The sequence below is a fragment of the Siniperca chuatsi genome, linkage group LG2 (genome assembly GCF_020085105.1).
Source record: "Siniperca chuatsi isolate FFG_IHB_CAS linkage group LG2, ASM2008510v1, whole genome shotgun sequence".
Classification (NCBI taxonomy): domain Eukaryota; kingdom Metazoa; phylum Chordata; class Actinopteri; order Centrarchiformes; family Sinipercidae; genus Siniperca; species Siniperca chuatsi.
The window spans coordinates 7,103,825-7,129,479 of record NC_058043.1 but is presented as its reverse complement, the minus strand read 5'-3'; the positions used below and the strand labels follow the sequence as shown (position 1 = coordinate 7,129,479).

General features: G+C 39.7%; 1 protein-coding gene across 7 annotated transcripts in view; it reads right to left on the bottom strand.

Annotated features, from left to right (window-relative positions):
• Positions 1 to 25,655, bottom strand: part of LOC122864429 (plasma membrane calcium-transporting ATPase 1-like) — a 109,991-nt gene that overhangs the window by 60,666 nt on the left and 23,670 nt on the right. For all 7 annotated transcript variants that reach the window (XM_044171887.1, XM_044171865.1, XM_044171895.1 and 4 more), the window contains exon 2: positions 8,428 to 8,853. In XM_044171887.1, coding sequence (XP_044027822.1) covers positions 8,428 to 8,623 — 196 coding nt within the window. In that variant the 5' untranslated portion in view covers positions 8,624 to 8,853. The remainder of the gene's footprint in view (positions 1 to 8,427; positions 8,854 to 25,655) is intronic.

The window sequence follows — 25,655 nt, the reverse complement described above, 5'->3', positions numbered from 1 at the left end:
ATGTCTATCTCCAATGTAACAGTCTATAATCTGCTCTTCCACCAACATTCAGCCGAACAGAATTATTTTAGTAACTATTCCTTTAAAAGATTTATCTGCACTGTACGTATCAAATCATTTTTTCAGGGTTTTTTCTTTGGTTTTTCTGGGGGAAAAAAGCCCTTTCACTCTTCTTAAAAATGCATGAAAATATGTAGAGGAAAAGCATGCCATTGCATTGCACACACAGGTCACGCACATGTCACGCACATGTGACACACACTAACGCACAGAAAAATATCTGAAGTCCACGGTCTCGGGACATATGAGATATACTGGTTTTGAAATGTGGAAAGATTGAACATGTAAGAGTCTGTCCATTCTTGACTAAAAGCTCTGTTTCTCTTTTTTGAGAAACAGAGCTGACTTATTTCTCCAACTAGTCTCGTCTCTGCTGCCCCTGTGTGTAACTTACCTCACTCACTGACTCGACTCGCGGGCTAAACCAGTGGCGTAAAGGCTAGAAAAGCTGCACCGGTTAAAATAGAAACGCTCCGTCATAATCGATATTCTCTACAGCAGACGTGGAGAGATGGGGCTCCCATTGGGCCATCCCCCTGTTAAAAATGAACTAATCGCCTACTGACTATAATGGAAACATGTTTTCTTGTACTCCATCTAACTGTAGACATCGCATTAACTGCACAAATATAACTGTTTTCTAAAATTACTTTTTGCACATCATATACACACTGACTGGAGTCTCCTAAAATGTAATTAAATATCATCTGTCTTTAATAGCAAGCTGGTATGAGCCATTATTGAAGCTCAACCCAACTCCACCTGCTGCTGTCTGCAGTATTTTTGATGAACATCAAATTTTTAATAATAATAAAGTATGATGAAAGCAGTATGATTGTTTTCTTTCTTTTTTTGTTGTTGTAGGAACAGACAGAAGCATCTGGGTTGGCAAAAGATTGAACAGAAGAGTTTAATTTACAGGTTAACACAAAGGTTGCAGAATGATGACAGTATCTTCAGTATCCACAGAGTGGTGTCAACAGGAGACAAACCTGCCTTTATTACAGACACTCACATCCTCTGCTGCAGAATGATGTAATGACTGAGCTTCATAGGGTGTACCCCGCCTCCGCCCAATGTCAGCTGGGATTGAGTCTCCCCCACGACCCTCAAGGATAAGCGGGTAAAGCTAATGGATGGATGGATTTGTATTTTTGTATTTCTGCTATTTTTAGGTTTCTGGAAAGTATGGAGAGATAATTTCAGAGGGTGAGATAGACTACAGATAACAGACAACATTATTTTAGTTTACTATAAGTGATGTGACAGAGTGAAAAGACAAAGACAAAGAAAGAAAAAAATAAAAGAAAGAAAGACATGAAGAGGGTTGCATGTCTTGGTGTCTTTCTCCCTCTTGCTGATTGCTCAAAGGAGCATTCTGCTTCAACTGGCAAAGACATGGATGACCTGAGGCTGTGTGTGTGTGTGTGTGTGTGTTACAGTGAATGACACTCCGGTCACGCAGCTCAAGCTAAATCTCAGATTGGTTGCTGACTTCTCACACCATAGAGCTTGAAAAGATCTGACACGCCAGCAGGCCGAGAAACCTCTGAACCTTCATACACTACTACTGTCTGTGTGTGTGTGTGTGTGTGTGTGTGTGTGTCTGGGTGTGCGCGTGTGTGAACTGATTTATAGCTCAGATTTAACCCTGACTGATGATTAGTCATTCACTCAGTAAATATCTTAGTAACTATGCTTCAAGAACTCTTTATTATGTAAAAAATATATCAGTTATCATTATCAGAACTCTCAGATGTTGATGTTGGTATTGACAGGGCTCCAGGGCGACAAAAAATCTGGTAAGTGCGACTAAACATTTTCAGGGTTCTACCCCTCCCGTGCGGTCTACTGACAAGTCCCATGCTCTGCAGAGAAACACAGAGAGAGAGAGTCTCCTGTTTATTGTAGGCCTACGTATGCTGTTGTTTTGTTTAAGTGACGTCATTCGGTACCACGTTGGTTTCGATCGTTTCCTCCTCCACACGCCTCCACCTGCTGTCGTTAAAACGCCTCCACCTGCTGTCGTGAAAACGGAATCGTGGGTGAGAAAATCCAAAACGCGAGTTGTGTTTATAAAACATACTGCTGACGAAGAAAGTCAACCGAGCAGAAACAGAAAGAGCAAGCCAGTGTGTCTGCAAAAAAAAATTATTAAAAATAACTTAGAAATTGGGTCATGTATTAATGTATTATTTTAAATACTGGCCTATATAACGTTTGTTTTTGTGAGTAGCATAAAGGGAAATATACACAAATCTCATTATACAACCCTCTGTTGTAAAATGGTAAATAATTCTACCTTGTACCTTATATATTATCCCCCCCAAAAAAAGTAACGCTTAAAATGTATTATTGGGTGCACCTAAATTATGTACCGGTGCACCTAAATGTAAAAAGTTAGTCTGGAGCCCTGATTGACCTGACAAATCCAGTATAACAGAGAATGGCAATTGAAGTAAGGAGATGAGGGCAATTTGCTACATCACAAAATCCACATTTGTCTGTTGTTAGTGAAAAGTGTCAGACGGCTTTCTTCAACCTGCTGCATGTCGTCTTGAAGGAGGATACTGACTGCAGCCCAAACTGACCAATCACAATTCTTGCGGTCACTGTGTAGTTACAGTTAGTGCTAAAACAACAAGTTATTTAATCCATCAAGCAATCTAAAAAACCCTTCTCTGGTTCCAGCTTCTCCACTGAGAGGATTTGCTTTCTCTGTTATATATCATTGTAAACTGAATATCTTTGGGTTTTGGACTGTTGGTTGGACAAAACAAGACATGTCAACAAAACCAAATAAGTACTTCAACTTGGGCTGTGGGATATCGTGATGGGCATTTTTTAAAATGTCTTTTGACATTTTATAGACTAAACTAGTGGTTTCCAAACATTTTTGTCTTATGTGTAATTTAATTAGAAATATCTGTGTGGGCGGGCTTTCAAAATGTTCACTTCAGCTCCAACAGCCAAACAGGCAGTCAACCAGCTGGGGACCGACTTTAGCTTACTCCCATCTGAAATTTGAGAACTCCCCACATGATTTCCATCACAGAGTAACGTACTGAGTACTGAGGTCACAGGACTAACTATATCTGTGAGTTTTGACAGTCTGGTCATTTGCCGTCGCCACATTTAGACCCATGAAAGACATCAAGGCCCCTTTTTATATTGCAAGTGTGCAGGAGCTGCTGATGTAAAATTAACAAAAGGTAATGGTAATCAGTGCTAATGCTAGAAAGCTAGGCTATCTAGCTTCCACTTTCTGAGTGGAACACAAACTTAACACACATGGGTCCTCCCAAATGTTGAACATTGTAAATGGATCAGACGTCTTAAATCGCTAATGGTACATAACTAACGCTATGTAGGCATGTTGAAAAAAAGGGAGGGGGGATGTCTTGCATCAATGTTTGGAGGATTTACAGCATGATGTTCTCCAGTCTGTATTACAGGCGTAGTCAACACAGAAGTTGACAATGAATCTCTTAGCAACACTGATTCTCAAATGTCAGTCAGCAGCTGCAATGGGACCCGCCCACAAAGAGGCCTGAAGCTTGGATGCTTTTTCAACAGTCCAAAAACTGTTTTATTCTCTTTTGAAAAATGAACATCTGCACAATTTCAGCAGCAGAGCTTATATTTACACAAAAAGTAAGTAATTGAAGTAATTCAAATTTCAGTTGAATTTAAAGGTTTGATTTCTTTAGTTTATATCAACTTTATATTCGTACTACCACTTGACAGAAGTTGGACGTTTCAACCATTTGTTCGTTACATTTTAATCCGACTTATCTGCTCTCTTGCTAACTAGCTTTCACACATCGCAGCAGGTGGTGTTCTGACTCTGGTGGAGACATATCCTGTGCAGTCGGCCTGTTGTAGCTGGTAGTTTATTAGTTATTGTGACGATAAATATACAAAAGATCAGCCTTGCAACATTTTGTTAATTGTCCTCCTGAACACAAATGTGTGCAGTACATGTTTCTGCTTTTTCCAATTAGCTGAGCTACTCCACAATCTTTTCACGTACAACATGGTAACTGCAGAAGAACCTACTGGAATACAAGGACTTCTGGTTTGGGAATCAATGGACTGGATTATCATTAGTTGTAGCCCTAGTTACAGGTTTGAGGAGGTTCAATTGGTCACATCCAACAAAGGAACAAACTGCATCTGTCCAGTATCTGCCCAATCAGTTTCATCTGATTACATGTTGTGTGTAGCTCTAATCTGAGGGACAAATATCTGTACATAAGAGAAACAGCACACAATCTCTGCAACGCCCACACTGTTCAATATGCATAAAACTGATCATCTGATCATGAGCTGATGACACAGTCAGTGACTGTTTAAATGCAGTTTTATCTGCCAGTTTCAGCTATCAGTCCTGGATGTTCGTCTGAAGAGACTAACTCCTCTACAAAAGAAATCATCAACTGAGCAGTGACAGAACACGTTGCTGTTCATTAGCATTTTCCTAAAATAGTAGTTTATTTTTAGGTCTGTATGTGTCTCTTTGTGAAGCTCTTTGTAACCCAGGTCCTGTTTAAATAAAGTTTACATCTGGCTGTGTGTCTCATGCTCAGAGGCTGCGTGTCCTCTCAACATGAAATAAACTCAGATTTTGTAAAATGATAAGAAGGACGATCAATGACCTCCAAAGAGGCAGCAGACTGATTCATCAATACACATTAACCAGCAGGATGCAGCTGCAGCTGAGCCCTGTGTGTGCGTTTTAGGATGAGTATGTGTGTGTGTGTGTGTGTGTGTGTGGTCAGGTTGAACTCGGGACAACGACAGTCAGCTCAGTGTCCAACTAGAAGCTGATTTTACAGACTGAAAGTAAACGCAGCTGAAGAAGAAATATCTCATTATCACAGCCAGAACAGTGAGCTGATACAGAAACACAGTTAAATATAACTGTGTGAAGTTGCTAACTGCTAACATAATACTTCTGTTACAGAGCTAGTTAACTGTCAACTGGCTATCAGACAGTAGAACAAGTTTTCTGTTGTGTTTGAGTATGTGAGAAACATGATTCTCAGCTTCAGTTCAGGACAGACACTGACTGTGTTTACATGGCCACAACCAGATCAATGTGAGAAATCAGCTTAACGTGATAAACAGATAACCACTGTGTGAAATTTAGGTTTCGTGTAGATTTTGTCACAGAGACACGGTACTGACTTGTACTGGCTCTTTATAACGCAAATGACTGTCATTATTTCAGTCCCCCATTTTTGATACCATTTATGGTCAACATTTTTTCAGCAATAGCCATTCAATGTATTTACATACTGTAAATAACTCTCCATTTAGGCTACTAGTTTTCGCCTTTTCTGCACCAGATTTAAATGACCTTACATGGACTAGAGATTCACAGGAAACAGAGCTGTGTTAAGGTACTGCTAATGAAAACATACCATTTGTTGCTGATGTTGCTTCACATTAAAAGTGTTAAACTGGCAAACCATGGGGTGGTTTTTATTGTGAGGCAGCCAAAGGAAGTGCAATGCATTTGTCACTGAGGTGTTTTGCTGACTGCCACTAATCACTAAACAAGCATCTACAAAACAAGACAATTCTGCAATTAATGTCAGTAGATCATTTTGAATGATCTGCTGAGAGCGAGCTGTTCCATGAAGAGCTGCAGGTGACAGGCTCTACAGAAGTTTTTGAGAGCCGGCACACCTCTAACACATCATGAAGGTAAACAACCCCTTTTACTGTGCTGTGCACAGCATGAAATCAGGCCAATTAAAGGCCAAAGGCCAATTATTGACTTCCTTTTTTTTATCAAAACAAAGTGAGAAGATGAATCATCTCAACCCACTGCACTGGCTTGGCTGCACTGTAAACAGATTCTTCTTCCTCTGTTGCATTTCTGACAGAGTAGCTGTTTGCTGCCCCCAGTGGTCGATGCATGTGTGATTTCTAACAGAACTGTGGGGCCTGTAGTTGTAAAATGCACTAGCCATTTTTTCTCCAGAGCTTTCAACCATTAGAACCGTTAAGAAGTCCTAATAGTGCTATGTATGAAATCATGACAACTTCTGAGCTCCACTGAAGAAGACTGAGTAATAAAGTTGAAAGCTCTAAAAAAAAAAAACTAGTAAGTGGATCTTGGGTTGGGATTGTTCTGTCAAATTGGAACTACAATATTAGCCGATGCTGAAATGTCTGTGAAAAGCTAAAACTGTCTGATAATATTGGCCTCCCATATAAATCTGGCTGTAATACAATGATATACAATATCACAATATAAATTTACATATATACTATATTTACTGTGATAGAGGACTTTATCTATACAACCCACTACTTCTGCAAACCTTCTGCTTCTCGTCACTCTGTCACAAAGTGAATCAAAGACTGTAACAATTACTTTGGAGTTCCTTATTCAAGCGGACACAGCTGTGGTGCTATTAACGGGTAAAATCCAAGAATCATAAATACAGATTTAAAGGGCCACTCCACAGATTTTACATGTCAAAGTCAATTTATTAGTCATGGTTAGTTCTACTCAGCCTGTGAAAACTGTCGTATAATGTCTTCTGTGGCTCTGGAGGAAGAAATAACCCTGATGATGTAATAGTAATGTCATCATGGTCATCTCAGCTTGGGCTTTGAGACTACAAATTTATAACAGAAAGTCTGCCTTTACGAACTGGAGGTGTGGCTGTTTACCAGGCAGCACAGGTGTAATGAAAGGCAGTAACCATTTGCGTTATGGGAAATGTAGGATCCAGTGGTTTTGGAGATTTTTCCAACAATTTTATTGACTTGAAATACTGAATCACTGAAGTACTATAAAATGCAAACACAGACAATGATACTGATGAGAAAGGACAGACAGCAAACTGTATCTGGACTGAAACAGGACTGACACTAGTTAACTGTAACACTCAATAATTGTGCGTGTGTTTGCCCTCAATCTTACATTTAGCCCCCTCCCTCGCCCATTTTTTCTCTCCCTCCCTCCCTACCTTCCTCCCTCCATCTCTGCAGTGAAAATATAATTACAGTTTCTTCATTAAAGTGAGTAATTTCTTGCGTGGAGGACGCGACTACAGCTGTCCTCTGATTACTAAATGGAACAGAGCAATGATCTATGGAGCCATTAGGGGAACGGGCTGGAACTAATTTCAATCCTGGAATGGGCCGATGGCTGCAAACACACACACACACACACACACACACACACACACACACACAGAAGGATGAAAAGATGAGACAGGGAGAGAGAAACAACAAACAGCAGCATGTCGGCCATTTTCTGGCCTCACACGAAGCTCTGACTGAAATCCAAACTGATCATCTATCACCACAAAATAAGTGTGTCCATTGTTTTTACCATAAATGTTGTTTGTTTGTATGAATCATCACTGTTTAATGGCTCACACACTGTCACCTCCTAATTTGTGTGTGTGTGTGTGTGTGTGTGTGTGTGTGTGTGTTAGGACTGAACCCAAATCAGAAGTCTACTCCGATTCGCCAATTTGTTTATTTTAATAGTTAGTGATTCCTTTTTGGGTGATTCTATCAGGGCGCCCCACGGCAAGAATTTGCTGTTGGTCCCTAGTCAAGGAGTTAAAACTGGATTTTTATTAAACAAGTCAGGACAGGGTCACAAGATTAGCTAATAGTACAGGACCTGCATTTGTTGATACATTAGCAGTGCAAATTGTCAAACAAATGTACATTTAATGAACCAACTGACACGCAATGAACCTGGGGCTTTTGGGGGGCAGTTGCCTGATTTGCCTGGTTTGTAAATCAGCCTTGCCAATAATTTTACAGAATGAGATTCAAATTGGCAGCTTGATGACTGATGATTCAAACCATTGATTTTAATATGACTTAATATTGATTCCCAATCCCTGGGGCGTGAAACCGTAGCAGGCCATGGAACGGCAAAAAAGGTGAATAATAATTCTAGTTATTAGGCTATGTTTGTGTCTTTCTTCACCGCTCCCTGTCACACTCACAACAATTGAGTGTTTGACAGAGCTTTGATTGAAGATAAAAGGCCTAAAGTGTGAGTTTTAATATCCAAACATGTGACTTTTTAGTATTTTTGGCAAAAAACAAAATCTAAATCACTCAAAATCAGTTCTTTCCTGGCGATATTCTGCATTATGGACTTTTTTTTTAAAGATATTTTTGGGGCCTTTATTGGACAGAGTGAGAGTGAAGAGGACGGGGGGAGAGAGATGGGCATTTACACACAGCAGAAGTTGTTGGCTGGAGTCGAGCTGGCGTTATATGGCATGCGCCTACTAAGGCGCTCCACATTATGGACTCTTTTTAAACCAGGAAATTAACATGTCGATTGTCTGGTTTTGTGTGTTGGACGTGTCTTACCTTCTATAGGTGATGTTTTCAGCCGGCGGCAGATGCCCTGCACATCTCCGTACGTGTCCTGTATCTTGCTGACAGCCTCGGCGCTCCGCAGCTCCATCAGATTCCTCAGATCTGCCACGGTCACCCCAAAGTCCCCGTCATGGTTGCCCTCTGCAACCGAATTCCCCGGAGGGTGGTCCGCCGTGTTGTTGGCCATGTTGGTCCTCTTCACAGCAGTGTTGTTGTTGTTGTAGTTGTTGTTCCTCTGAGTGTCTCTTTGTTAAACTGATCTAAATGTCAGACTGGGTAGTCAGTTCACAGCTATATGGGTAGTGTAGTTCTCACAGGAGGCAGGTGGAGGAGATGAGCGCTGAGGTTAACTCCTGACCAGGACGTGCATGCTCCTCTCGGGAAACAGGGCGGTAAACATGTTCTGCTGGCTTGTCGCTGTGGAGGAAACAGAAACAGGAAAACAGGATTTTTATAAACCAGATCCAGACAGGAAACAGTCTGAACACACAGCAGTCAAACATCAGCAGCAGCAGAAGACCGATCAGTTCAGGACTCTTTGATTATTACTAATTAATAGCACAGAGACTAATTGGGCCAATTAGAAGAAAGTTTCTCATCTCAGATTATTAAAGGAGTCCGCTGAATCACCGAGGTTATTATGATATAAACTGATTATCAGTTCGCACTGCTCCTCTGAGACACATAATTGGTTTGTAAATATCTGCTCTCCCTGAACCGTCTGCTCTGAGTTTATGATTCTGATGTAGAAAGTAGGTCTTTTCTCTCATTTATGGATAAGTCTTCTATCTTCCTCCACAACATCAAACTAGAATGCATCACTGGAAAGTAAATCAGTACATCAATTTCAATCTGTTATTTTTAAGTTTTAAAAATAAATAAACCTTAATCTAACACTCATTAACACTCAGATCAGCGCAAAGTCTAAAATAAGACAAAAAACTAGCAGTGATAATAAAAAAAGTATTTCTTGGATTGTCACATAAAAAATGAGAAATCACTGAAACAAAACTATTTACAAGCCAATGCACCCTAAAATTGCATCAGCCTGACAGTTCAGCATCCCTTCTACAACTGAGTAAATCTACACAGCTATACAGTGAGCTAAACACACTTCCAACACAGGCGTTGGCCTTTCAATTTATTTCTGGAAGCTACTGTGAAACTGAGAAAACAGTACTGGATAACAAATTCAATTGTAGTGATTACCAATCAGAAAAAGATAAGAGACCATGACCAAGACCAAAGGTATTGGAAAAATAAATGAGTACAGCAACAAGCAAGCTGGATTCTTTTGTCCTGCTGATGAAGAACCAGAGTTCAGGACTTAATACACTGCAGCTCTGAGAGCCAATCAACAACAAGCAGAGGACGATACACCAACTCCACTGGGTCAGTGTCAGTGTGTGTGTGTGTGTGTGTGTGTGTGTGTGTGTGTGTGTGTCCAAAGTGTGGCATTCCAACCCATCACCACAGATTATGTAAGTGCACATCAAAGGCTGTCCTCCATTTTTCACTGTTTAATGTTCTGTCCAAGACACACACACACACACACGTTTGTTTCACTATCTCCGTGGGGGACAGTCATTGACATAATGCTTTCCCTAGCCCCTTACCCTAACCTTAACCATCGCAACTAAATGCCTAACCGTAACCCTTACCTTAACCCTAACCATAACCTAATTGTAACCTCTACCCTAAAACCCAGTCTTAGCCATCAAAAAGCAGTCTCTACCCATAGGGACCTCAATTTTTGTCCCCACGGTGACACAAGTCCCCATGGGTTAGTGTGCATTCAGGTTAAAGTCCCCACCAGGATATAAGAACATGAAACATACACACACACACAGCATCCCAGCCTGTTAGATAAGTACTGCTGCTGGTGCTGGAGTCAGGGATCTCCTGAGTGGTGGTTTGTGGTATAGATGACACAGGCAATTGCCTAAGTCAGTGGTTTTCAAACCTGGGGGGTGGGGGAGCACAGAGCCATTTTAAGAGCATGTAAAGTTGAAAACATTGACATACAGTACATTACTTGAATGTAAATGTTCCTTACAGCTTCATTCAGACATGACAGAATATTTACGGAAATGCTGTTTGTGCAACATCCTTAGGAGCACCTGTATAACCAAATGCAGTCCTATACAACAGCCCTGCCATAAGTATACATAACTATTTATCTTTCTGAAGCTCATAATGTTCAGTTGTTTGGGAATTTATTCCATCAGTTTGGCAGACGGGTTTAAATACTATAATACCCATGAGCCAAAATGCACAAGTCGAATTTCTCACCTTCTGGTTTTTATGTCCACCTATGTGTACCTTTTGTTTTTATCAAAGAACCAGATATTTTCTAACACAGTTCTTCATCTTTTGTACTGATGTTTCAACCAGGAGAGTTTCATGTCCATCAAAGCCTTAAAGGCTCCAACTGTCACTCACGTAACATTGTCTATGGAGGAAATTAATGGGACTTTTACTTCGTGAACCAGGGTTGCCTGAAATCACTCTTCCTACTTCAGAACTCTACTTCCTGCTTGAATCCCTTAAAGCATGAGGGGAACTGTAGTTTCAAAACCCAGAAAATGATTGCCCAAATAGAAATGAGAAAAAGTAAAACAATAAGGTTAAAAAAACCCATTAATATTAGCTTTTTTGTTTGTTTTACATTATCAGTCAATTTTTTGACAGAACTATGGCTCTGTATATCCTACAATATCAAAATGGTTCTTATTTCCCTGAAACACAGACACTCCATTCATTATTCATTCATATACAGATTTACTGTGTTCCAAAGCTGCACAACTCAAACAATTCAAAATTGTATAAAACTATTCATAATAAAACCTGTCCTACAACATATAAATGCAAATTTATTGCATTTTTGAGTAGCCCAATTTATTCATTGGGGGCACTGAATGACACCTAAACATCCGGAGCCGTCACTGTAAACACTACAGGGTTCAGTTGGTTTGTTCCACTGTACCGGTTAGTACCTCAGCGCGTCTGTGGTGTCTGTGAGAGGGTTCTCTGTAGGGCCCTCAGGAACTACACCTAAACCGGGAATGTAGTGAGAACAGGGGAGCTGAATGTCTCCCCACATTTACCAACACACAGCAACATCGTTTACGACCTGGTGGAATTTCATGGGGGGAAGTTCGAATAAACTCTGCTCAGACCTCTGGATGCAAACTGACTTCTTCCCCTCTCAAACAGTAAAGGTGTCAATTTGGATACTTGTCAGACAAGACCAGAACTTTCCACCCCAGAGGAAGGACATGTCTTGGCATGCTAATGGAGCAACAGCAAAATTTTAAGACAATAAAGTGACTCTCTGGATTAGTTTAATTAAAGGAAGAGAAACTAAAAACATTTTCTCCTCCCTTATCTGTCTCACACACGTCACACATACACACATGCAAACCAATACACTCTTTCTTCTCTCACCTCCTGATGTGGTCTGAGGTAAGGTTTGCCAGACACCTATCATAAAAGTTAAGTACATTCCTAAGTGAAGGAACTGCGAGATTCCTGCTTTGTAACCCAAGTCTGAATTAATGTAATTTAGCTATATAACCAATCGGTAATCCAGCTAACATTATTCAGCACGTTTCCTTGATGTGTAATCCAACTTATATTTTTGTAGGACATGAAATGAGCAGGTTATTAATTTAGGGAGTTAACCTCTTGTTTACCAGATGACAGCATTGTTACCTACCGACCAACAGACAGAAGTCTCTGCAACCATCGCGATTATGAATCTGTATAATATTGTAGCTATTATACAGTATTGTTTAACCTTATGCCACTTATTAGTAGTGTTAAAAATGTCTGTTAAAGTTAATGAAAAGTCTCAGATAACTGGTTGAATGATATGCTGAAATAGTTGTTTGTTGAATAATTTTTCTCTAAATGTGATTGCATGGCCATAGTGATGTTTGAGTATGTGATATTTTGCAAGTAAAACTTAAATTCACTAGAGTCAGAAACCATGAAGAGCCGTGCCAAAAGTTTCAAACAAAGGAACAGAGTTTTTGGCACGAAAACCGTCCTCCACACATAAAACTCCTCTTCCTTTGGCAAACAGACAAAACCAGTTTCACCGACATAGCAGTTTAGGGCTGGCCCTCACCTCTGAGCTCAAGGGTTATTTTATTTTAAGTTTTCTTTCCCTTGCCTAAAGTCAGTTCACAATTTAACCTTTTTCCAAGCAAGTTTTTTTTAAATGCCTTAGTATTAAACTGAAGAGTTGTTTCTTAGACTTTTATATTTTTGTAACTTTACCACTAAGCCTTGTGATCATTAACTCATTAACTATTCATTAAATACACTCAATAAACAAGATATAAACTGAGAGCCTAAAAGTTGCATAAGCACATTCATGTTTGTGTTTCCACCACATCTAAGGAACTGTGAAAATAAGGTAAATTAGAACGGTAGAGCATTTTTAGAGTTATTGTGTTGTTCTTTATTTACTGTTGTTTCCTGTTGATGTTTGGTTTGATGTTGGAGAGAAGACATGTTGAGGTGGAAACAGAGACTAAAAATGCTGCTCAGTTACTCAGTTCTTAAAAAGGTTCCTGGAAATTTGAAAAATCACCAATTTCAAATTAGTCGATCTTGTCTGTTAACCTCTACCCTCCTCTGTTATTAACTGTCTTAGGTTTTTTAACCTTCCTCACTGTGTGTGTTATCTTGAATAGACCAGGAGAAATGCCCTCTTTCTGTGTTCAGTAATTATCCGTCTGTTCATTGACCAGAAGTCGCGTCATTATTAGAATGAGACAACAGGGAAATAAAATGAACTGCCCACAGACCTCATTGCATTAATGTTTGTTGTATATTACACAAATAGTTGGTGATGTCATTGTGATGGAATGTGTTATTATAGATGATTAGATTACTTAATTATAAGGCACTAATGGGGGGAAATGTACAAGTATTTCATTAGAACAGACCAAATAGGTACATAATTCTACATGAATGATTCACATTAAAGCAACAGAATCGGTTAGCTCGTTGTTATCATTAATAGAAATTATAATAGTGCTGTGTAAACAATGATAATTAAACATGAAGTTTCCAGAGAACTGAGAACAGCCATTTTATCTCATGTCATATGAGGTAAAATAACAGTTTTCTGAATCCTCTTCAAACAGTGATCTATTTTCCTTTTTTTGGATTCAAAATATTTTCGCTCTTCATTCATTTTCTTTTTTTTTTCACTTTATAAAACAGAGTCATAAACTGAGTCAAATGTCACCATATAAACTCAGGGTGAATACAAATTATTAGGGCTGGGCAATATATCGGACATATTCGAATATTAACTAATGTGCGATATTGATGAACATTTCGTCACATTTGAGTTTTCAGTGTTTCCTCTGGTCACCGATGATGTAGCTGATCAGAACAGTAAATAGTATAATAGTTAGTAAAATAATAAAAATAAATAAAAGTCCCTGTTTATGCAACATTACTACTGCATCTTCAATAATCTGATCGCTCTGATTACTCTATCCGTGGTTCCAGCTCCACAGCTCCAAAACGTATTTTGGAGACCTCCGGTTTTAGGCTATTTTAGTGACTTTAGCCTGATTTGAAGCTGCTAACTAGCTAGTTCACAGTCTGGAGCAACTCTGCTGTGAAGAGTAACGTTACAAGAATACGCTGCAGCACTGTTACATAAACAGGGACTTTTTATATATTTTCTGTGGCAGCAAACACAACACACAGCCATCCAGTAACTTATAACGTTACTGCAACCTGAGCTCATCTACACACCATCTACACACTTTATGGCTGATTAAAGTAACGTAAGGGAAAGGCTCACTTTCACAACAACACCGCTGGTTACCAACAAGGCTGCCTTCTTTAAAGGGGGAGGCTCAGCTGGTAACGCAGGTGCAGTTAGATTGTGTGCGAGCTAACCAGAAGTGGAAGAAGTATTCAGGTCCATTACTGAAGCAAAAGTACTAATACCAACCCCAATGTGAAAATACTCCACTCCAAAAGTTCTGCAAGTACTCATTGCACAGTAAAATGGTCCCTGTCAGTGTTTTACTATTACATCTGATGTTTCTGGATTAATATTACTGCTGCATTAATGTATATGTTGCATTTTAACTGCTTTATATACTGTTGGGTACTTTAATCTACAGCAATGCATCATCTTCTACAAGATCGTCATATGTTTGCACTATTTGAGGATTTATGGCATGTTATTTAAGAGAAAATGTGATATATTTTGTATAATGTGGCATAGCCTAAAAATATCGAGATATTATTTATAAGACATATCACCCAGGCCTACCAATGATCATAATGCTGATTACATAAAGAAGTGACCTTCCGAGTACTTATAAAGAAATCACTGGTCTGAACTCTGAATCAGCTTACACAACTTTCCTCTGGTAAGACAAAAAAAAAGCTACAATAATGTCAATATTTGCCAAAAATGTCCAATGCTGTATATATTTGTCCATTTGTCAGCAGTGAAAGAAAATGTGTGCGAGAGGCAGGAAGGATGTCATGAACTAAAGATTTAACTATACACCTTGGTGAAACATTCTGATGAAAACAAAACAGCAGACAATGTCTATTATCATGACTATCGCTGTTTTCAGAGGGGGACACAGCACAGTGCTCCTGCCTTCATTAGCAGTTTTGTTTTGATTAACCACGACAGAGCGCCTTTTTAACAGTCAAACAAAGACACAGCAGTCACTGCAGGACCAGCGAACCAGGGTCCTGGTCTCTCTAGCTGTAGCTACTCTGGCCATGACTTCCTATGCTAATTCTAGCAAGTCGACCTACTGAAGCGCCACTAGTTTATGGGTGCTAAGTTTTAACATTAAGAGAGTGAGGGCATGCATTTTACATGACATGACATGACATGACATGACATGACATGACATCATTCCTCACGTGTCAGCTTTAACTCTGACCGTGGTACTTGTTAGTAGTAATGCAGAGATGGTGTGCAAATGTGGCTTGTAAGAGCCTAATATAACTGTGTGTTGTGCCTTTTAACTATTAATACCCAGCAGAAACCACTTACTGCAAAGTTCTTGCACTCCAGGAAGTCACTGTTGGATTGGATCATAAACTCTGACTGTGACAGAACCAAAAAAATACAGCACACTAAAATTCAATTCATGAATTTTACCTGATGAAACGTTGAAAATAAAGTGAGTACAAGTGTCTGGTTCTTCTCCAAAAGAAATAAGAATAGAGAGAATATCATAGAATTTAAGAGAATCCAAATTAAACTGCATTTAAAGTAATTTCCAGTCAACTGTATTAAACATGAAACAACCAGCCTGCTTTAGCTTATGGTGTTTATAAGAGTATTTGATGTTAGTTCATTTGCACAGTGCAACAAAACTTCAATATACAGTTCACTGTTCAGTTTGTTAGCTTTCATTAAACCCAAGGTCATCATGGTGTGAAGTAATTTTACTATATTTTAGTACGAATAGTAGTATTTCAGGAATGTTTTATGATTATTGTGATAATACCATTAACCGTGATATTTTTGGCAACAATAATCTGATTTGATAATGGCACATCTCTAATGTGAGCTGTGGAAGAAGTATTGTGAGAATTACTAAAGAAAGAACTACACAACTGACCTTTATTGCTTGTTAACTGCACCACCACACCCGCTTCAGTCCAAAATGTTAGCATTCCTATCTTTAGACCTTAATGACACACACACACAGAGATAATACACACACCTTTTCTTGCATCATGTGACTCAGTGTTTATGTGGCTGTTATGCTTTAACGAGCATGTGTTTGATTAACGCAGGCTAATATGTACACACACACACACACACACACACACACTCTAGCTGTGCCACACTGTTCACTTAGCTTGACACGTAGTATTAGATATGTATTTAGAGGTGAGAATACTTAATTATATATGTTTGAGAGATAGAAAGTGATTTGTAAAGTCACGAGATAATACGCACAGAGACGAGCGTTGGATACAGATGAGTTCTGACAGCTGATCATCTCGTACTGAAGACGCTGCTTCCTGTTTTCAGGGTTTTATTCTTGACCATTTTCAGTCCCTGAACTCTGTTCCTGTCAGAGTCATCATGGGTCCAAACATCTGAACGGACAGTTTGTAATCCTGTTAAGCGATTCAGAGGCCTGCTATTCGCTGCTAGAGAAACAACCGAGCCAATCAGAGTTCTGATGTTGGACCGAATCAACAGACGTCAGCTGACTCTCCTTTGCAGTGCTCTGCCACTGAGTTTACAAAGTGGAGATTTACACATCACTAAATTAAAACCGGTTGCACCACACAAGCTAGTTCTAGATTATTGATTTTAAATATTTACACCTACCAACTGACAGGCGGAACTGTTGACTGAACCAACTGACAGAACTAACTTATTGATACATGGCTGGTTTAGATTGAAATGGAAGAGTTACAAATCTGACCAGAAAAAATGCTGTTTAGTAAAGTTATATTTCACCAAATTTAACCACAAAAATCACAAAACATTATGGCAAAAATGTTAATTTAGGTTAGGTAGCGTTTTTGAATATTTCCCTTGGACTCTAAAATAGGTACATGAATACTACTAAAGCTGAAACACATATTTATATCTGCATATGTAAACTGACAATTAAAACAAACTCATGCCTAGATTTAAAAAGGCTTGTCAGGTAAGTTTAATGTATAATTTGGTCCCTGAAGCTGTTATTTTTGGATGCATTGACTTCCTGTTTATTTAGTTGATTACATTTGATTGGACAGTGCTATAGATGCTTCCTAGCAACCAATTTGCGCATTACTAAAGTCACTAGCTAGCTAGTTACTAGCTAAGACATTTCTTAAATGTGCATGTTGAAACCTGAGTTAGTAAATCACTAATATGAAACTAGCTAGTTAAGAATTGAGGAAGAACTTGCACACAAACATGAAACTAATATGACACAAATATAAAATCCTTGCATGTCTATAAGGATAACAGTAATTTAACAACACTGAAGTTTAAACATCATTTCCCTGACTCCCTGAAAAGATGCGTATGGACAAAAGAGAGAGGTGAATCTGAAACTTATTATTCAATGTACTTCTGTAACTGTGGTTTATCAGTGAGGTGGAACAACACTACAGACTTAATTAGGATTTTGCCACATGGTAAGCGCAAGTTTCAGTTTTCTACAAAAACCACAGAAAGAAAGCCTCAATGCGAGATTGTATTGAGTTACAGAAGCTCGACAGGAAGGGATGTCAGGACTTCAGCTGCCTCTATATATAGATGGAGCATCTATGAGGCCATAAGATAACCAGAGTTTCAGTGTTCCTGTCCATGTGTGTGTGTTTGTGTTTGTGAGACAGTGTGTCTGTACTTTGTCCATCTTATCTGTTTGTTATTGACTCCAGATGAAATTAAGCTGCAGCCACTATGTTGCCAGCCACTCAGCTTAGGCTATATGTGTGTGTGTGTGTGTGTGTGTGTGTGTGTGTGTGTGTGTGTGTGTGTGTGTGTGTGTGTGAGAGAGATACAATAAGCCTGTGTGTGTGTGTTAGTGTGTGTGCAGAAAATTACTAAAAAGGCCAAGCAGAACAAACTGATTTATATGTGCGTGTGCGCGTGTCCCCTCTGCTGTCTGTAATCCTTGACCTGGTATGTCTGGATCTGTCTGTGGACTCTCTCTTTTACTGCTTTTCTTTCTTCACTATGCCGAAATTATTTGAAATCATTTGTCATTTAAACATTTGACATTTTGTTACACAACAAAACCCACAAGCATCCTGTCTCATGCTGAGTTCACATCATGCAGAGATGGAAAGACTGCCATGTTTATGACTTGTGAATGTTCATTGTCACTGGATTATCCTTCCATATTCTCATATAAATGTGGTTGTACAGCACAAAAGTGGAAAAGTCGAGGAAGAGATTGATTTCTGTTGTTTGTGTTTCAGTGTGGATAGAAACCTTTTGAAAAACACCTGAAAACATAAAAATGTATTCACGTCTTTTCACACATAAACAGTTTTCCAAAAATAATCCACCTCAGTGAGCACACGATGTGTGCTTTGGCAGCGCACACAGCGCACTTGTCAGGATTACATTTGGTTAAACTAAACAAAACCAAGAAGCAAAATGACTCACACTGACAAACATCACATCCACCATGTTGTTATTATTAGGAAATCTGATGTACATTAACACAGCAGACTGAGTAGAATGCTAGAAGTTTCATTAAAATATTTTAGAAGGCCTTTTGCTTTTGTTATAGGGGCCAAAATTCTCATTAAAACTGTCATGAGAACAATATTAATAATCCAGTATTCTAAACAAAAATTTAAAAGCTTTAAAGTAAATAAGCAAAGGGTTGACATTCTTTATTATTAAATTAAATTTGATGTGTTTTCTGAGTTTTATCCTGGATTTAGCAGCAAGAATTAAGAATATGTCGCAGAAGATGTTTCACAAGATACATACCATTTGCTCAAGGCAAAATTAAAAAAAAACTTTTGAAGGGAGGGCTAGGGTTTATTTTCATTATTGATTGATCTAACTATGTTTTTCAATTAACTGATTAATCGTTTCAGCCCCAGTCATGTAACATCTGTCGGGAACACTGCACCAGTAAAACTGCGAGGACCCTGACAAGAGAACTGAATGAACACCAGAGACAGACAACATCAGCTGTGAACACCAGACCAAAACCAGTCTCAGCATCGACCGGAGGAGAGGTCAAAGGTCATTGACCAGGAGTCAGTGGATGAGCGGAGAAAGATCAAGGAGGACGTTCGCATCCAGAGAGCATCTTTAAGCAGAGACCCCCCATATACAACTACCTGTTATCATGTGACTAAAGCTCCACACTTGATAACAACAGGGCCAGTTCCATTCACTAAAAAAGGCTGTAGGATATGGTTGAAAGCTCAGAAAAAGCAAGTAAGTGGACCATGAGTTAAGATTTTTTTGTCAAAAAGTTGTAGTTTGTTGTAGCTTGTTGGTTCAGAAGGGTAGTCGTAATAAGCTTCACCTTTCCAGTCATTGCTTTAAACTCTTCTGACAGGTGTGAGCACATGTGTACCTTTCTGGTTGGAGTTTGTATAATTTTATTTAAGTAAACTTATAGATCGAAATAAAGATCAATCAATCAATATGGTTCAACATACTCAACACTTTTTGACTCAGGTTTGTTGTGATAGTCGTAGCCCAAAATAATTTCCCAGTTTGTTGTTGAAAAATTGTCATGCAATCTAGTAAAAAAAAAAAGAGGTGATCAGTTTCACATTATATTTTTGAAGATGTATGTGTAATAGTTGTTTCAGCAGAGTTAAGCTGCAGTCAGAACTAAGTTTGTCTGTGAGAATCTACTTGTGTTGTGCAGCCATAAGCAGCAGGGACAGGAAATAGTGTGGGTAGAGTTGTAAATATAAGCTGCTTGAGCTAGCATGGCTAGCAGGCTAACAACAGCATTCCAACAAAGTTGTAAAATATACAGCTTCTCATAAAAACACTTCCCTGTCATTGATCTCTGTCACTGTCTTCACACTCACTAAAGCCAAAGAGTGTCCCTCCTTCTCTGCTGCTTGGATTATTTCACTGTTCAGTTATAAGACAAGAATATAAACCAACAACATTCCCTGAATGAGAGGTCAGTCCCACCCCCTCTCTCAAACTGGCGTCACAATTTCACGTGTCAGAATTCAATATGATTGAACTCTGTGCAAAGGGAACGAGGCAGGTCAGCCTCAGAAGGGTTAATATTCAATGGTACTTGTTTGCCCTGAATTCAGCTTGTCAGGCAGTCCTATTCACTAACTTTATTATATTTTATCATAAACACTTTTCTAAACACTTTGACTTTCTGCAGTCTCTTATTTTATATTTAAATTGAACAAAAATAACAGCCCAGCTGCAATCACTGACATGTTTCTGTTTCTGTTACGAGATTGCATAAACATAAAAACATTTTTATACATGACTGAATTTCAAAATCACTCCTTCTTCTCTCTCCCACACACACACATGACCAGTTTCAGTTCATGAAAAAGATTTGGGTCTTCTTCCTGTTCACTATATTAAATCAGACCGGCCCTCTGTTCAGCTGCTGTTATCCTCCTTCCTCTTCCTCCTCTCTGCCTCTGCAGACACACCTGCTCTGCATACTAAACCAGCAGCCTGCACCGACCTCCTCCACACACACACACACACACACACACACACACACACAATCCCACAATGCAAACTCGCAGCTGGCCACACCCTCCACACAGAGAGGAACTTTTTTTCTTGTTGCGCCCAGAAACACATCACACACACACAATCCCATTAAATCATGCCACAGAGACTTCACACACATTTCGACATGCAGGGCACGTCAAACAGCCGACACTGAGCCAGTGTGTGTTTAGTCTAGACGACGATGTGTGTGTGTGTGTGTGTGTGTGAGAGAGAGAGTGTCGCAGCCTGCCAGACAGAGTTACAAGAGAGCGAGAGAGAAAAAGAGAGAGGCCAGGAATGTAGGAGACCACACCCATATCTGCAGTCATGTGACCAGAGTGGAAAAAGGAAATCCCCACACTGCAGAGAGAGGAGGCAGAGATCTGGACTCACTGTGGAGCAACACACACACACACACACACAGTACTTGGTAAATGACTCATCAAGGGAAACAGTACAGGTGTGGACTTGCTGCCAGTTTCCTGTTTGTCTCTTTATTCATTTTAACCTGCTCTCTTTACCCCTTTAACCTCACTGGGCAGTCAGTGCAAACTCATGCCAAACTTTGTTCAAATCCACAGAAATGTATATAAAATTCTAACGGAGATCACAAAGTTTCCAAAGATACCAAATATGTCAGTCTGGATTTTGAAGGAAATGTGTCTAAAATGATGCACAAGCAGAAACCAGTTTAATGTTTCCTAGGAACTAGGAAAGACCTTAGTAAAGAGAAAAAAGACAAGTTGAAATCTTAGATTTTAAAGGCTCCGCCCCCTAAAGATTGTTATTAAATCTAGGAAGAGCCAATCCAAAGACATCAGGACAGGTGAAATATGATCAAACTTCTAAGATCTTGTAAGGATGTTTTGAACCAAATAAAGACCTCTTGTCGCTGTCATGGGTTAATCTGAGAAGAGTGCATTGCAGTAATCAATTCTGGATGTTATGATAGCATGTAGCTAGTATAGCATGTAGAGTCGGTATTGGCTATAATGGGACTGATCTTACGTTATGTAAATGAAAAATGGGCGGGGTGGGCTCTCGGTTTGAATGCATTTCTTTTAGGCTACAACCATGGATGTAGTTGAAGAGAACTAGATACAGCGTCGGAGGCGGGGCCCCGTTCATTCCTATGAAAGTTGCTCAGTGGCACATGAAGCCAAAAACTCACTTCCCGCTGTAAAGAAATTACCCAGATGAATGCATACTGCGCATGCTCTTTTGACCAGAGACTCACAGCTAACTTGAATGGGGATAATATGATTTAATCATGCAGCTCTTCTAGATTTTCCAAATGTTATCGGACCAAATGGATCAAATTCTGAGAGCGAAACACGGGGGTTGTGACGCTCAAAAACATTTATCAACCGTTTTACAGCTGCTTCTTTCACAATCTAAGTCTATGGGGAAAAGTCTTTTTGGGGCCCTGTGCATCACGTGACGGACCCGGAAGTTGTAATTACATGGTTTGGCCACTATGTCAAATTGGCTTCAAAGCCTGGCGCACTTCCTGGGGGCTTGGCTACAACAGGGTGTTAAGTTGCTCTTTAAGTTTAACTTTGCTTTGGTGGCTATCTCTCACACGCACAGAGGAGGCGTGAGCTCATCTTGATGATCAATGACAGCAGCTTCTCTCTGCTTCCTGATTGGTTGAAAGCCTGTACAGTACTGGACAGCAGCTCAGCAGAGTTTAGTCAGTCTGTGTTTGTTCGAGGTTTAACTCGTGTAAAAATGATCAATGTTTCATCAAACCCTCTCACTGACTCTTACTTGATACTGACTGTTGTCTTACTGTGATCATACACAGCTGTATGAAAATAAAATGACTCTCCACCCGACATCTGTAAACATACACTGATGATGTAAATATGTATGAAGACTTGACTATGTGCTTCCAGAAGAACAAATACGAGCAGATATTTGTACATATTAATTAACATGTACAAACACAAGGTTTGATCTTAAAGAGCATAAAGACATAAACCTGTAGAAACAGAATATGATCTGTTCAGTGAGACAGACGAGTGACAGACATCTAAAACACTCCAGAAATAATAATAAAAAGCTCCACGCGTATTGACCATCATAGCTGGGTAAAAACACACACACACACACACACACACACACACACACACACACTACACAGTCCACAGAGTCTTTGGTTCCATGTAGAAATCTCATTCCCAGGATTCCTGACTGACTGGTTGGATGAGTGGACAGTTTAAACAACCTGAGTCTATTGTACTGCTGTGTGTGTGTGTGTGTGTGTGTGTGTGTGTGTGTGTGCCTGTTGACAATGATTCCCTGCCATCAGATGAAGTGAGCAGACAGGGTGATTGCAAAGAGACAAAGAAGTGGAGGGAGAGACACTGCTGATAAACTCAGAAGGACACAGGAGACAGCAGAACAGAGGACACGTCCTTCACGTCCTTCTTAAACCAAAGAACGGCACCAGGGAGAAGACAGCAATATATGGAGAGGGTCCAGAGATTAAATATTAAATAATCCTGTTTACAGCCTGAAGCTCAGCCTGTTCATCACCGCAGAGTCCTGATCCACACTGATCATTCATAACCCAAAGCCGGGGCGGGGGCGACCGGTCAGTTCCCAGGTGTGAATGTGTATGAGGAGCAGTCAGATAAAAGCCTCCATTGTTGCAGCAGATGAAGGAAAACGCACAGCAGGGCAGAAAGATCTGGAGCACTGTCCCTATAATGTTTGTGGGGTTTTTCCATAGTACGGGAGGTAGTCGCATATTGCAGTATGTCCATATCTGATATCTGTTATTATTGAAGAATAGCACCGCTAATAAAGCTCTGCTAACTTGGTGACAAACACATTGCAGTTCCTATAACATCTTCACAGTTTGCCAGTGGAAAGCTTTTAATGTAAAGTAGCAACAGCAGGGAAGGTTTGGTTTGCATCAGCAGTAACTTTGGCTCTGATACGGCAGAAAGCGATCAATAAACAGTAAAACAAGGCTGATATCTGAAAATACAAACAGGAACGCAGGAGTGAAACTAAACTCCACCCAAAGAGATTCAGGTAGAAGCTACAAGAGTACTGAGAGCTGAACACAGAGAGACCTTTAAAAAACAGAGGTTTCTCTCAGGTCTCCAGCACGGAGACACATGAGTTTAGCCGCCTAAGATGCAGCTAAGGCGAGGAGACGGTCACAGGTTGGTCATCACGGCCTGGCTTGGCTCGGCACGGCTCAACCCCACATGTGGGCCACCGTAGGTCTGATCGACCTTCTACAGGATGATTAGGACTAATTAATCTTGGGTTTCATTTTTAGAATGATATCCAGGAATCCTAACCCTAATTTATCACAAGGTCCAAGGTCCTTGCTTGTTTTTGTTTTAGTTTTTTCCTGAGCTTTCAGCCACATCACGTCGCCTTCATCAACAGATAGTTTAGATGTAGCTGCTCAGTTGCCATGGAGATGCTTTAGATTAGAACTAAGGGATTTTAGTTCTGCGGTTCATACTGTTATCACATGACTAAAATACCACACCTAGATCACGTGATGACAACTAAACCACCTCCATGGCAACTGAGCGAACTCCATCAACTGATGAAGGCCATGAGATGTGGATGAAAGCTCTGGAAAAAACAAGTGGAACCTTAATGATAAGAATTATTTGTCAAACTGCAATTTCCAAGGTCTTTGAATTGAATTTTCACACTAAAAACTAGGAATTTATCTGTATTGATTTAGACTATGATAAAACATTTACATTTAATGTTTAGTATATTTTTAAAAAAAGTGCAAAATTAGTTGAAAAACAGATCATGTTAGACCTCTGAATTGCAGATCTATTCATTGATTCAAATAAGCCTGGTGTCAAATAGGCCTCGAACCAATCAGAGCTTTGTAGGCAGAGAAATGGCCTCAAGACTGTCCTGAAGCGTGGATGAGATGTTTGCTCTTAAATTAACATATTACTTTGATTGACATGAGAAACATAAACTGCTCGTAGAAACCACTACCTCAGCTCCTGTGTCAACTGAAAATGACGTCGGTGGGACGGATACATCAGTCGCTGCTGATTTGTTAGAGCAAAATAAACTGCCTCCCAAAAAGACAATGGCTAACATGAAGACTAAACAATGGTTAGAAAAGAAATGGACATTCAGTCTGATTATCAGCGTACAACAGTGTTAAAATGTATTATTGTAATGCCATCTCAAGCACAAACAGACTGTAGTTTGAGCGATTAATGTCTGATGAGCAGCAGAGTCAGCAGGTCTCAGGTGTTTTCTGGTCTGACCTCACCACCAGAGGACCCTGTTTACAGTAAACACTGCTCAACTTTGCAGCAACAAACACCTGAACTTTTTGATACCTGGGAACATTGGATCCAATCACTATAAACCATCTAACCCTTTAAAAGGTGAACGGTAAACTGATGAGTGTGCTGGACTTGTCCTCCAAACATACACTGATAGACAGCGGTATTAAATCTGCATGTTAATGTAGAGTGTAGTGTGTGTGTGTGTTTGTGTCCATGATCAACAGTAAACACTGCTGGAATGACAGCACTGTACCCTGAAGACAGGCTGAGCAACATACAGGGTCTAAATATCACCGGTGCACTATATGGCCAAAAGTATGTGGACACATACTTTTCCCATATGCCGCTTTCACAGCAGACATTTAATAAATGTGATTTGGGGCAACCCCATCCATCATATAAAACCACACAACCGCTCGTGGGTTGTAGTACCTAACATTGATATCATAGTTGTGATATCATAGGTGTGTGCTTGGATGTCAGTTGGTAGCCCCGTATCTCTCTACAACTCTTAAGCACGCCGTATTTGATAAGTGATGCCCAGTTTTGAGCAATCCAATCAAAATGGAGGGTTTGATCAAATCCCTCTCGTAACTATACACTGCCCACATATTCTGTTTTACTCAGATAAATGTCACATTACAGAAGATAAAGATGGTTTAACTGCCGTTTCACTGAAACGTTAATATTGCAGCATAAAATGAAATTTT